This window comes from Grammomys surdaster, unplaced genomic scaffold, assembly GCF_004785775.1.
Source record: "Grammomys surdaster isolate TR1022 unplaced genomic scaffold, NIH_TR_1.0 126109, whole genome shotgun sequence".
Lineage (NCBI taxonomy): Eukaryota > Metazoa > Chordata > Mammalia > Rodentia > Muridae > Grammomys > Grammomys surdaster.
The window spans coordinates 4,979,012-4,992,647 of NW_021620917.1; the positions used below are offsets into that span (position 1 = coordinate 4,979,012).

Below are 13,636 nucleotides of genomic sequence, written 5' to 3' on the forward strand. Positions count from 1 at the left end.
CCTAGAATCCCCCAGTGAGGGGCTGGGGTGTGGCTCAGTGGTAGAGCCCCTGCCTAGAATCCCCTAGTGAGGGGCTGGGGTGTGGCTCAGTGGTAGAGCCCCTGCCTAGAATCCCCCAGTGAGGGGCTGGGGTGTGGCTCAGTGGTGGGGCATTAGTCTACCATCTGTGAGCCCCTGTGTTCAACTTTTAGTAAAGACTGTAAGTTAGTTGATTGTAAGGTTTGAAAGAGGTACGTGTCTTTCAGCCTGAGAGCAAGATGACAGAAGAATACTGAGCATTGGCCCAAGTGGGAGGCATCTGGGCCTGTTACTTGAGGGGGTGTAGATTGGCTGAGTCACTTTGGAAAACTGGAAATATTTACTAAACTGAGCATATGCAAGTGCTATGATCCGGTGCATACAATCATGCCTGTGTTAGATATCCAACAGAAGTGCATGCAACATATGTCCACAAAAAGCCATGTTCTGGAACATTCTCAGTAGTGCCATGTGTCATAGATTGGCAGTGGAACCACACAGATGCCCAACATGCGTGGAGCGAGTGAACAGTGAGCATAGCTGCACGGCAGGGTCCGTGGGACTGGTTGCACCCACTGTGTGTGACCTGTGATCCCTGAGCTGAGGGAGGAGGAGGCTGGAGCCTGGGCTCAGACTTCACTGTACAAATAGACTAGGTGTGTCCCGTGTTGATGAAATGCTAGCCTGTCATTTTCCTAGTTTACAAGACAAAACCACACAGTGTCTTTCTTTCATGCTTCTTTCATGCTTTTGCTAGCCTTGTACTCTGGTCTTAAACTCAGGCATCCATTTGACACCTGCCACTGCTTCCTGGGATTGAGTACTTGCCATCCCTAACCACCTGCCTGGTAATGTTTGTTTGTTTTACATTTTGGGACATTTGAGAATCCACTTGCCTCAGCCTCCCAAGTGCTGGGATTAGAGGCATGTGCCACCATCTACAGATTTTTTTTATTTTGGGTGTTTGAAATATTTTGTGATTAGAACAACCATAGAGCCGGGTGGTGGGTGGCGCACGCCTTTAAACCCAGTACTTGGGAGGCAGAGGCAGGTGGATTTCTGAGTTCGAGGCCAGCCTGGTCTACAGAGTGAGTTCCAGGATAGCCAGGGCTATACAGAGAAACCCTGTCTCGAAAAACCAAAAAAAAAAAAAAAAAGGGGGGGGGGGCGGGGGAGATGGCTCAGTGGTTAAGAGCACTGACTGCTCTTCCAGAGGTCATGAGTTCAAATCCCAGCAACCACATGGTGGCTCACAACCATCTGCAATGATATCTGATGCCCTCTTGTGGGGTGTTTGAAGACAGTTACAGTGTACTTACATATAATAAATAAATAGTTTAAAAAAAAAAAAGAACAACCGCAGAGACATTTCAAAGGTATTTAGCAAAAAAACAACTGAACAGTCTGAATGAAAAAGAGTTAGTAGTGACTGAGTGGCTGAGGATTTAGGTGGTTTTGTTGTTCTGCAGAAAATTTGAAACTGTTTTCTATAGACATATGGAAACACTCGCTATTTGAATAGCAGTCCGTATGGAGCAGTGCAGACTGGGGATGGGGAAGTTAGCAGGCTCCGTAGACTGCGGAGGGGTTGAGCCGGAAGTCATCCTGAAGGCTATGAAGCGGCGTCCTTCCTTCCCTCTCATGCAGTGCTGGAACTGGAATCCAGGCCTCTAGAGGTACCAGGCAAGGATTTTCACAGCTTGGCTTTTTTTTGAGATTAGATCCTATCATCTGCATGCTGCAGACTGGCCTCAAACTCCTGGACTCAGAAGTCCTCCTGCCTCAGCCTCTGGACTGAGGTGCAGGTTCCTTTCTGCACGGTATTTAAAGCTTGCTGTGAGGCAGGCCAGGGCTCAGTGGCCCAGTGCTGGCCTAGCATGCAGGACTCTGGGTTTTAGCCCCAGCAACAGAACACACAGAAGTAGGGGGCCTGTCCTAGTCAGGGCTGGAGCCTGTGGCCTCTAGGTGGAAGACCACTGCTTCCTGCAGCTCAGGGGCATCCTGGTGTCTCCTGGCTCCAGAGCTGCTGAATTGTCATTTCTGAAGCTGCGGTCAAGATAAGGATGAGGAAACTTCTGCTCCCATTTCCTGAGGACAACTTGTTTATTTCAGAACTCAGCTCAGAGGTTTCTGTTTATTTTATTAAAACTAAAGGAGATGTTTATACGTGTGAATATTTTGTCAACATGTATGGGTGCTCACTGGGTACATGTTTGGTACCTGTAGAGGCAAGAAAAGGGAGTTGGATCTTTTGGAACTTCAGTTACAAATGGTTGTTAGTTATCATGTGGGTGCTGGGAATTGAACTTGTCAAACTGTTAACCATTGACCCTTCAGTTTTCCAGCCCTTCAGAGAACTTGTTCATTGAAAGTGTAAACAGTTTCACGAGCTTGAGAAGGAATCTGCAGGCTGAATACCGAGAGCGTCTCTCACTCTATTACCCACCCTTTCCTCCGAGCCCCCGTCCATTTTCTTTGATACAGGATCTTGCTGTGTGGCTAAGGTTGGTCTTAAAGTTAGCATTTTCCAGTGCAAGCACTTGACTGCTGGACCATGCCCCTGCTCCTCACGGGGGTGGGGGGGGATATTCTAGGTGGATGCTCTGTTGCGCAGCTGCTTCTTCAGCGTTCTCGTTACTTTTAGGGACAGTTTCTCCTTACGTTACCTGGGTTGCTCTTGAACTCACTCTGTGACCTAGTCAGGACTTAAACTTGCCATCCTCCTGCCTTAGTGGTTTCAGTGCAGGGGTCACAGATAGGAACCACCACATCAGGCTCCTCCATTTCATGTCTTGTTCCTGCAATTGTACTGACACGCTGCTGTTTATTTTTCCCACTCTGGAAAATTAAGACCTGTAGAAACATTTAGGAGCGTCTGGTCACTGTAATATGTCAGGAGTGTGTGTAGGCATAGTCTTAACTTACACCTGTCTGTCCCTGACACTGGTTCTCAGTCTATGTATGGCCTTGGGGCCAGCAAAACAACAGTGCCTAGGAATTTATGTGGAATGCTCATCTAGGCCTGCAGGCTAGGAATCTCTGGGTGGTGGGGAGTGGGTGGGGGCAGCTATCTGTGTCAACAAGCCTGCCAGGTGATTCTAACAGCTCCAGTTTGGAGTCCTGAGCAGTGGGCTTCTACCTTCTGTCACTGACCTTCCTTATCCCTCTGTGGTGGTGAACTGACAGCTGAGGTTTGCCTCTTAGAGTTGTACAACACTCTAAGAGCTCGGAGTCTACAGGAAGGGCCAGTCAATTCCTTCTGCCACCAAGCCACCTCACACCGTCTTTGAGAGCATCAAGTGTCCTGTTGGCCCAGCTCAGACATAGGAGCTGCTGTTCGTTGTTGGAGGGCACTGACTGGCCAAAAGAATGATACCATCTAAGCCCAGCTCGCTAAACCAGTTGAGTTTATTTGGGTTAGTTACAGAAGCACAGGTAATCCATGGGCTGCAGCAGCAAGCCCTACTCGTCATTTAGGACCCTGGAGAGGGAAGGGCCCTGCCTCTTTCCCTCCAGGGGACCATGTCAGTAGGCTGAGTCTCATTCGGGTCTCAGACAGCACTGGTTAGGTTCAGCCTACAGGAAGCAGCCAATGGCACCTGGGATAGTTGTAAGAGAGCTTTCTGTGGTGAAGGAAGCCTATCCTACTGACATGGATTTGGGTGTCTCCAGCAGCTCCTCGACGGGTCAGCCTGGAGTAGTATGGCACTGAGCTGGGCTGAGCTGGGCTGGGCAGGGCTGGGCTTGCCTTCCTAGCAGCAGCATACGCAAGGGACTTCCACTGAGCTGCCTCTCTGTCACCGTGTATACAATACACCTTGCAGGAAGTCTTCTGAGCGGGGACTGCTATGCTATAGTCAGCATTTCCAAAGGGTTGCGTCAGCAAAAGAGGGAAAGGACTATGGCGTGGTTTACCAGGAAGATCCTGTTTGCTGCTGAACCCTTTGGTCTTTTCAGTACCATGTTACTGTCTAAACATTCAGCAGAAGAGCCTTGGGTACAATAACACACACACACACACACACACTCTCTCTCTCTCACTCTCTCTCTCTCTCTCTCTCTCTCTCTCCCCTTCCCTCTCCCTCCCCCCCCACCCCGTGTTGTTTGATTACTTTTGTTATTTTTGAGACAAGGTCTCTATGTAGTCAAGGCTGGCCTCAGATTCACTTTGTTAGCTCAGGGTGGCCAGCAACTCATAAACCTCTTTGCTTTAGCCTCCTAGGTGCTGGTATCATAGGCGTGACCACGGTGCCTGGCTTGTGTCATTCGTTACCTTTCTGTCAGTGAGTGGGTGACTGACTTGGAGGATCACAGCATTTTAAGGTTTGCTTGTTGTCTGTGGAGGACACTAATTTAGTATTGAATATTGAATTCAGGGCTTTGTGCACCTTAGGCAAGGGTTCTGTCACAGAGCCATACCCCAACCCCTTAGTGGAGGATTCTAGGCAGAGGCTCTACCACTGAGCCACACCCCAGCCCCTCACTGGGGGTGTCTAGGCAGGGGCTCTACCACTGAGCCACATGCCAGCCCCTCACTGAGGGAGTCTAGGCAGGGGCTCTACCACTGAGCCACACCCCAGCCCCTCACTGGGGGATTCTAGGCAAGCATTCTACCAGAGTTACATTTCCCAGCCCACTTTTTACTTTCTGAGATAGGACTGGCCTTGAACTCATTGTATCTATCCCAAGTTGGCCTTGAACTTGTGATCTTTATGATTGAGCCTCTTCCCAAGTAGCTCATCTCACACGCAGGCTGTACCATGGCTTCTGGTGGAACACTTTGAAAGTTTTTGTTGGTGGCTTCAGAAAATGTTTTCAGACTGGAGAGTAATAAATCTGGAAGGAAGTCTGTGGTGTTTATTGAGTGTTTTATTTTCACCAGCTATTTTCAGCTCTTCTGTGTCATTTAATTCGAGGCACACTGCTGCCAGCTGAGAACCCTGCTGGAAAGCGATTTGTTCAGAATGGTTAAAACAGGGAACACATGAAGTAGGTGAGACCTGTCTAGGGGATGCTTGAGGGACTGCAAGAATTCTTGCTGTGTTCTCTGCATAAGTGGTACCGGTCCGCTGGTGGTAAAGGTTCCTTCTGTCTAACCCCCCTTCTCTCTCTCTCTCTCTCTCTCTCTCTCTCTCTCTCTCTCTCTCTCTGTGTGTGTGTGTGTGTGTGTGTGTGTGTGTGTGTTTTGATATTGAGTCTTGTTGTTGGTCAAAATCTGGCTGGCCTCAAAATCTGAATTCTCCTTCCTCTGCTTCCTGAGTTCTGGGATTATAGAGATGTCCCACTATGCTTACCCCTTAGAATTTTTTAAGTTAGGTTTATCCATTTATTTATGGCGAGGGAACACATGTGCCTCTGTGCACATTTGGCAGTCAGAGGACAGCTTGAGGGTCTTCACTCCCAGGGATCAAACTCAGGTGCTCAGGCTTGGCGGCAAGTGCTTTTACCTGCTGAGCCACCTCACCAGCCCCATGCTCAGGTTGGTCACTTGCTGGCCCGCATACCTACTGGAATATGGAGGCTGGCTTCCAGCAGCTGTCTCTCGTCAGAGCTTGCCTTTGCCTTTCAATGCCTCAGCCTGGCTGGTTTCCCATCTAATCTGTTTTATTTCTGTGGTGCTGGGGTAGTACACAGTGTATCTTTGTCTCTAGTGACCATGGATACTGAGAAGGGTATGGGTCAAGGTGCTCATTGCTCATCCCAGAGAATCCAGATTCTTCTTGTTCTTGTCTTTACTGCTGCTTGTGGTCTACCTGTGACAGTGATGCTGTCCAAAACAAACTTTCTTTTTTTGCTTTGTGACAGTTTGGGTATGTAACCTAGGGTGGCCCTTGGCTCATATCACTCCCCTGCCTTTGCCTCTGCCTTGGAAGTGCCGAGACTACAGATGGGCACTTCTTTTTTTTTTTTTTTTTTTTTTTTTTTCCATTTAAAGTTTCTTTTGAGGGGCTAGAGAATGGCTCTGCAGTTGAGTACCTACTGCTTTTGCAGAGAACCCACACAGTGGCTCACATCGAGTGCTGGGATGAGGGGCATGTGCCACCACATCAACAGACCCTTGAATTTAGCAGATGAGTACCTGGGGTCACACTGTGTCGTGGTTGGCGCTTCAGAGGAAAGCTGTGAAGACGTGTGGGTCTTTTCATCCATGGAATTGTAGCTTTAATATTTGCATTTCCTCTCCTTACTCTTTGTCTCCTCACTTATGTGTGTGTGCACATGTTGTGATCATGTGTCTGTGTGTGCACACATGCCTGCATGTGGACGGACAGGAGGTTAACTTGGGGATTGGTAGTGTTCTCCCAGTTTTTCCACCTTGACATTTTTAAAGCTGTGTATTTATTGTATGTTGCATGTTCACGTGTGGAGGTGAGGGGACAACTTTCAGGAATCAACTTTTTACTACTTTTATGTGGATTCTGGGTTTGATGGTCTGTACCTGTATCTCCTGACCATCTTGTCAACCTTTTTTTATTTTCATAGATTTATCTTTATGTGTGTGTTTGCCTGTGTACCCTGTGTACCCTGTGTGTCCTGTGTGCCCCGTGTGTCCCATGTGCCCCGTGTGCCCTGTGTACCCTATGTGCCCCGTGTGCCCTGTGTGCCACATATGCCCTGTATGCCCTGTATACCCTGTGTACCCTGTGTACCCTGTGTGCCCTGTGTATCCTGTGTATGCCTGGTGACTGTGCAGGCCAGAAGACGGTATTAGATCTGTTATGAGCCACCATGTGGGTGCTGGGAACCAAACTCATGTCCTCTGCAAGATCAGCAAGCGTTCATCAGAGTCACCTCTCTAGTCCCAACTGTCCCTGGTGTTTTTGAGAGGTTGTATGTGTATATGATTGTATGTGTATGTATGTGTATACATGCATGCCAGTGGACAACCTAACGTCTTAGTCAGGGTTCATTGCTGTGAAGAGACACCATGACCAAGGCAACTCTTATAAAGGACGTTTAACTGGTCTGGCTTACAGTTTCAGAGGTGCGGTCCATTATCATCATGGCAGGAAGCTTGCATTGTGCAGGCAGACATGGTGCTGGAGAAGCCAAGAGTTCTATACTTGATCCAAAGGCAGCCAGGAGACTGAAATTCCACACTGGGTGGAGATTGAGAATAGGAGACCTCAAAGCCTACCACCACAGTGACACACTTCTCCAGCAAGGCTACACCCACTCCAAAAAGGTCACACCTTCTGTAAGTGCCACTCCCTATGGGCCAGTCATTTAAATACATGAGTCTGTGTGGGCCAGACATAGTCAAACCACCATACACTGTGTACTTCCTTTGAGATAGGGTCTCTCATTAGCCTAGCACTGGATGATTAGGCTAGGGTAGACCTGCTGGCCTACAATCAATCCCAGGGTCCTTCTGTCTGTGCCTGGCCAGATCAGGGATTATTAGTGTGTGCCATCACACCTAGCCTGCAGTTACAGGTCCTGGGAATGAAAGCTAGGTCTTGTGTAGACGTGGCAAGTACTGACCAAGCTGTTTCCGTGGTCTCTATTTAATTACTTTTTACTTCTCCGTTTAATTGTATGGGTTGGTATGTGTGTGCAAGCTACAGTATGCTTGTGGAGGTCAGATGGTTTAAGGGAGTTGGTTCTCCTTTCACCACTCAGTAGGTCATCAGGCTTGGTGACAGCACCATTACCTGTTGAGCCATTTTATTAGTCCCTCTCCTCATGAGTTGAAATAGGGCCTGTGTAGCCCAGGCTGGTCACAAGCTCTTTTGTTGTTGTTGTTGTTCTGTATTTGAGGCAGGGTTTCTCCATGTCGCCCTGGCTGTACACCAGGCTGACCTTGAACTCAAGAGATCCACCTGCCTTTGCCTCCTGAGTGGAGTGCCAGAATTAAAGGCGTGCGCCACCACTGCCCGGCATGAACTCTTGGCTCCTCTCCCTGCCAGTGCTCAGTGTGCCCAGGGTTACGTGTGTGCACCCCACGCCGGGCTTTCGAGGGTGCTGAGAGAAGCCAAAGGTGGAGGTGCTGTCTGTGCTTCAGAGGATGTTTTAGATTCTGCTGCGTTCAAAGTCCGCATGCTTCACCCACATGTGCTCCTTTGCTAATTATTACTGAGGTCTCAGGCTGTCCTAGAGGACTGCCTTATCTTAATCTTTGGGGAAATCATGAGGAGAAGTACATGCGTAATAGAGAACTTTGAAAAAGCTTCAGCAGGCCACAGTGGCTCACCATTCTGATTCCAGCACCTGGGAGGCCAAGGCAGGCAGGAATTTGTTGAGTTCACGGCTAGCCTGGTCTATGTTTTGATTTCCTGCCAGCCAGAGGTAAGGTAGTGGGGTCTGGAACAATCTCTCTTAATGGAGACCTTTGCTGCTCCTCTGCTGCTTACCTTTCTCCTGCTCCCTTTGCTTTCTATCCCTGTGTCATTTGTATTACCTTGGTGCTTTCAGTAGGCATTGTGTTTTGAGATAGAGTGTCACACTGTATCCCAGGATGGCCCTGGACTTGAGGCAGGCTGTGGCTGCCCTGCTTCTGCCTCCCAGATTCTGGGACTGTAGGCATGTTTTTAGATGCTGATGGTGATGAAGATGGTGATGATGATGATGATGATGTGTGTGTCTGTGCATGTTATTTTGATTTTTGAGACCGGGTCTCCTTATGTAGTCAGGTCTGGAAATGAGGCTCTTCCTGCCTCAACATCTTGAGTGCCGGAATTACCAGTGTGCACCACGAAATCTTGTCTACATCAGCCTAACCAGTCAGTCACTCTGTCTCTCCTGAAATCCTGATCCTCTTGCCTCTCCCTCCTAAGTGCTGAGATTACAGGTATGTGCCACTGTGTCTGCCCTGTCTTTAAACTTCTGTGATTTTGATAAAAAGTTGGCTGTTGATCCGACTTGAGGGTTTTCTAGCACACAAAATATCACTCTGGCCCACCAGCCCAGTGTTTTCCTCTCTCTGCCCCTCAACCTTCTGCTTCCCAGTCTTCAAAATCATGAACTAGGAAATGTTCCGAGGCCTGTGGTGTTTAAATGAGAGTGGCCCCCATACATTCATGTGTTTGAATTCTTGATTTCCAGTTGCTGGAACTCGATGGGAAGGATTAGGAGGTGTGGCCTTGCTGAAGGAGATGTGCCACGAGGGGTAAGCTTTGAGGTTTCAAAAGCCCACAGAATTCCTGTTGGCTTCCTCTCTGCCTAGGGGTTGTTATCACAACATGTAAGTTTTTAATCAGCTACCGCCCCACTGCTGTGCCTACCTGTTTGCTGCCATGGTTCCCACCATAATGGTCATGGACTCCGCCTCTTGACACTGTAAGCCAGTCTCTAGTTAAATGCTTTCTTTTATAAGTTGCCTTGGTCATGGTGTCTCTTCCTGCAGTAAGACAGACCCTTTGGGACTGGAGCAATGGCTCAGTTGTTAAGAGCACTGGCCACTCTAGCTGAGGACCTGTATTCAGTTTCCTGCACCTATGTGGAGGCACAGGCCTCTGTTAATCCAATTCCATGACCAGGGCTGGAGAATGGTGCAGCTGCTAAGACTGCTGCTGCTCTTGCAGAAGACCCAGGTTTGGTGCTTAGTATCTATCTACTTGGGCAGTTCACAACTGCTCCAAGGTACCCAACAGCCTTTTCTTCCCTTCACCCACACTCCAAGGCACAAACTCGATACAAACACACATATACCTAATAAAAAAATTAAATCTGCACTTTCTCACTTTTCTGGAGGAGAAAAGTCCTCCCACAGGCCCTGGTACTATTCAGTGTATATGTATGTACACATGCATATGGATAATACTGTATTTATTATCCTTTCTCTGTGTGAGTGCATGTACGCATGCTGTTGTCCAGGCGGAGGCCAGAGGATTGCCCCCAGTGCAGTGCTCACCTTCTGCCTTGTTTGAACAGGGCCTTGTCCCTGTTGTGCACTATGAACTAGCTGGCCTTCAAGCCTCCATTTCTGTTCTCTCTGCCCTCCATCTCTCTGTGTGGTGCTGGGATCACAGACTTGTGCTTCTCCGTTCAGCTCTATGTGGGTTCTGGGGATTCAACCCCTCACACTTGAATGGCACGTGCTTTACCTCAGTCATCAGCTTACCCCTGAGCAGTATGCTTTTAGCTTATTTTGTATATTCAGAATTTTCTAACCATTAGTTAGTTAGCAGTTTTGTTTTATTTTTAGTTTGTTTTTCTTTCTTTCTTTCTTTCTCTCTCTCTTTCTTTCTTTCTTTCTTTCTTTCTTTCTTTCTTTCTTTCTTTCTTTCTTTCTTTCTTTTTTGGTTTGGTTTTTTCGAGACAGGGTTTCTCTGTATAGCCCTGGCTGTCCTGGAACTCACTCTGTAGACCAGGCTAGCCTCGAACTCTCGAACTTAGAAATCCGCCTGCCTCTGCCTCCCAAGTTAGTTTGTTTTTCAAGACAGGTTTTCTCTGTTAGCCCTGGCTCTCTTGGTTACTTTATAGACCAGGCTGTCCTTGAACTCAAAGATCTAACTGCCTCTGCCTCCCAAGTGCTGGGATTAAAGGTGTGTGCCACCACCATCTGGTTTATTTAGAACATTTCAAGAACATGTTAGCATTTCAGAAAGCTCTGGGTTGTGTATGATGGTGTGTCCCTATAATGCCAGTACCCGGGAGGCTGAGGCAGAAGGATTGCAACTTATAGGTCATCCTCACCTATGTGCAGATTTAATGCCAGCAAGGGACAGTGTGACCCTGACTCAAAAACAAAAAGCAGAGCCAAACATTGTAGAGCCGGAGAGATGACTCATTAGTGCTTGCCACACAGGAATCCAGGTAAAAAGTCAGGCATGGGGATGTGGGGGGAGGAGGCAGAGACAGAAGGGTCTCAGGATGAGGTGGGCTCTCTGACCTTACCAACCTAGCTGAATTGATGAATTCCAGGTAAAGCCAGAGACTCCACCTCGCCTGTCATGGCTGGGTCCTAGAACCCTGACTGGGACAGTGAGGGAATGAAGAAAGGACAGACACATAGACAGACATACAAGGTGGGTTGGTCATGCTTGCTCTGGTGGAGCAGCACAAACTACACAACTTGGACCCTCAGCCCAGAAGGAGGGGCTAGCCAGTAGGAGGTCTCTCTGAGTACCTCAGTTGCCATTGCCTGGAAGAGCAAGCAGCGATGCTAGTCTTTGCACGCTCTAGTCAGTGGTTTGCAAACTTGTGTACTTGGACCAGAAGGGGCTTTGTCATGCCTCTCAGCCTTGCTTTACAGGAAGAAGCTTTTGTCAATTCCCATGGGTCTGTGGCATCGGTATCCTTATATGGCTGTGTCCATGTCACCAGGACACACTCTCAGGCCTTCATCTTCTTACACACTCACTCATAGTGCCCATGGCTCTCTCCAAGACCATGTCTTTAAAAAAAAGGGGACAGGGGCAGGCGGACAGGAGAGATGGCTCAGCAGTTAAGAGCACTGGGTGCTCTTCCAGGGGACTGGAGATTCAGTTCTCAGTACAACAGCTAACAAGTGTCTGTAACTCCTGTTCGAGGGGAGTCTTCTATGGCAGTGCACAAACCTGCTACACCTGCGTTCATGGGAGCAAAACACACATTTGAAAAAAAATCGAGCTAAATGGGATGAGGACTAAGAGATGAGGTGACCTCTGGCCCTCCACACTTAGGAGCAGACGCTTGTGCCAGCGCCATCGTGGTGGTCCTGTCTTCCCGTGATACCTGCTTTCCCAGTGGTGATGATAGCATCTGTCTAAGTGCTTTTTGGTCACTGTACATCTTTGGAGGAATCTTTTTGTTCTTTGTTTTTCAGTTCAGGGTTTCTCTGTGAAACTAGGCTGGCCTCAGTCTCACAAAGATCCACCTGCCTCTGCCTCCCAGGTGCTGGAATTACAGGCATGCACCACCACTGCCTAACCAGAGGGATGTCTTTATAAACTGTCTGGCTGTTGTTAAGTTGCAAGTATTCCCTCCTTCCCTCCTTAGCTGTGCTGTCATCCTTCTCCATGAGTTTACCGATTCACATAGATGAAGCCTCCTGTAGGGAACCCTCTGGTGCTGTAGCTGAGGGAAGGGGTGGGTCTGGTGTGCGTGTGCAGCAGTGGCCAGAGTCCATGTGCTGAGCCAGCACAGGGAACGAGGAGGCCCCACTCCCTGAGCAGTTGTCTTTACCTGTCGTCTACTTTGTCTCTCTCAGGCCCACGAACATCCCAGGTCACCGAGTGGAGGGACCTGGACCCCAGGCGAATGCAGATGCCGCAGGGGAATCCGCTGCTGCTGTCCTACACCCTGCAGGAGCTGCTGGCCAAGGACACGGTGCAGGTGGAGCTCATCCCTGAGAAGAAGGGCTTATTCCTTAAGCATGTGGAGTATGAGGTTTCCAGCCAGGTAACTGGGACTCACTGTGCTGTAAGGGAGAGCCACAGAGTAGCCTTGGGCAGGGAGGTGAGAGAAAGTATGACCCAGTACCTGATGATGCAGGTGAGCTGGCCAGCCAACTTCCGAATAGCCGCTGGTGCCTAGAGCTGCTTCTGACTCTGCTAGACCTCTATCAGGTCCATTCTTTGACTGCAGTCTTTTTTCTTATGAATCTTAATATCTCTCTCCCTTTCCCTCCACCTCCCCTCTGCCTGTCTCTTTCTTTTTCTTACATAGGATCTTGCTACATAACCCTGGCTAGCTTTGAACTCATAGCAATCCTAGTGCCCTGGCCTGCTCTGAATTCTGGGATTATAGGCCTGAGCCACTAGACCTGACTTACAGGAATCTTTTGAAAACAAATTATTTTATTTATTTATTTATTTATTTATTTATTTATTTTTGTGATAGGGTCTCATGTATCTCAGGCTAGCCTTGAACTTCAGAGGTCTGCCTCCCTCTGCTTCCTAAATACTGGGATTATAGGCATTTGCCACCATGCCCAGCTACAATCCTTTTGTCTCTAGAGTGCATGCCTGCAATGTCATTGTCCCAGTGCTGGTTTTCAACATTGGCAATCCCCTGGCGATCAGTCCAGTGGAATCTGGGTCCCAACCCTGTTTTCCATTTAAGGGGAGGTCAAACTCATGGCCTTCACACCTTCAGTGATGCCACTGTCCTGCTGTCAGGCACCCAGATATCTGGGTTCATTAGACACAGCTCTGTTGCAACAGGCATGGCTTGGTGCTCAGCAGCATGTGGTATCCCCAAGACACCAGATATCTTGGTCATTTTGTGCCTTCCATGAATTTTGGGTATCTTGCTCCAGTTAGAATGGATTTGGGAGAGTTTTACTATATGTCCTGTAATAGCATAGTTCATGCTAACACCATCTTCTGGGTCTTCAGCATGTGGGAGAATTTCAGGGGCAGAACAGGGCCCACATACTTCTAAGGAAGCACAGCCTGGGCTGCACTGGAGTTGTGGTGCAGGGCTGAGCTGGAGGGCCTCCCTCAGGGATGCATCCGGGATAGCATAGCCATGTGCCCGTCTGTAGAAGCTGTGAGAACGTGGGAGAGGGGTCCTGACGGGATAGCATAGCCATGTGCCCATCTGTAGAAGCTGTGAGAACGTGGGAGAGGGTTCCTGACTGCAGTGAAGCAGCCCTTGCAACGGGGCCTGATAAACTAACTGTAGGAAACCGTGCTTGCCCCAGCTGCCTTCTGATTGCTTTTTTCCCCTCCTTGCAGGCTTTTTTTCCTGT

At 48.7% G+C, this 13,636-nt stretch overlaps 1 protein-coding gene across 1 annotated transcript in view; it reads left to right on the forward strand.

Annotated features, from left to right (window-relative positions):
* Positions 1-13,636, forward strand: part of Snx8 (sorting nexin 8) — a 47,262-nt gene that overhangs the window by 15,370 nt on the left and 18,256 nt on the right. The window contains exon 2 of the mRNA XM_028756007.1: positions 12,152-12,342. Coding sequence (XP_028611840.1) covers positions 12,152-12,342 — 191 coding nt within the window. The remainder of the gene's footprint in view (positions 1-12,151; positions 12,343-13,636) is intronic.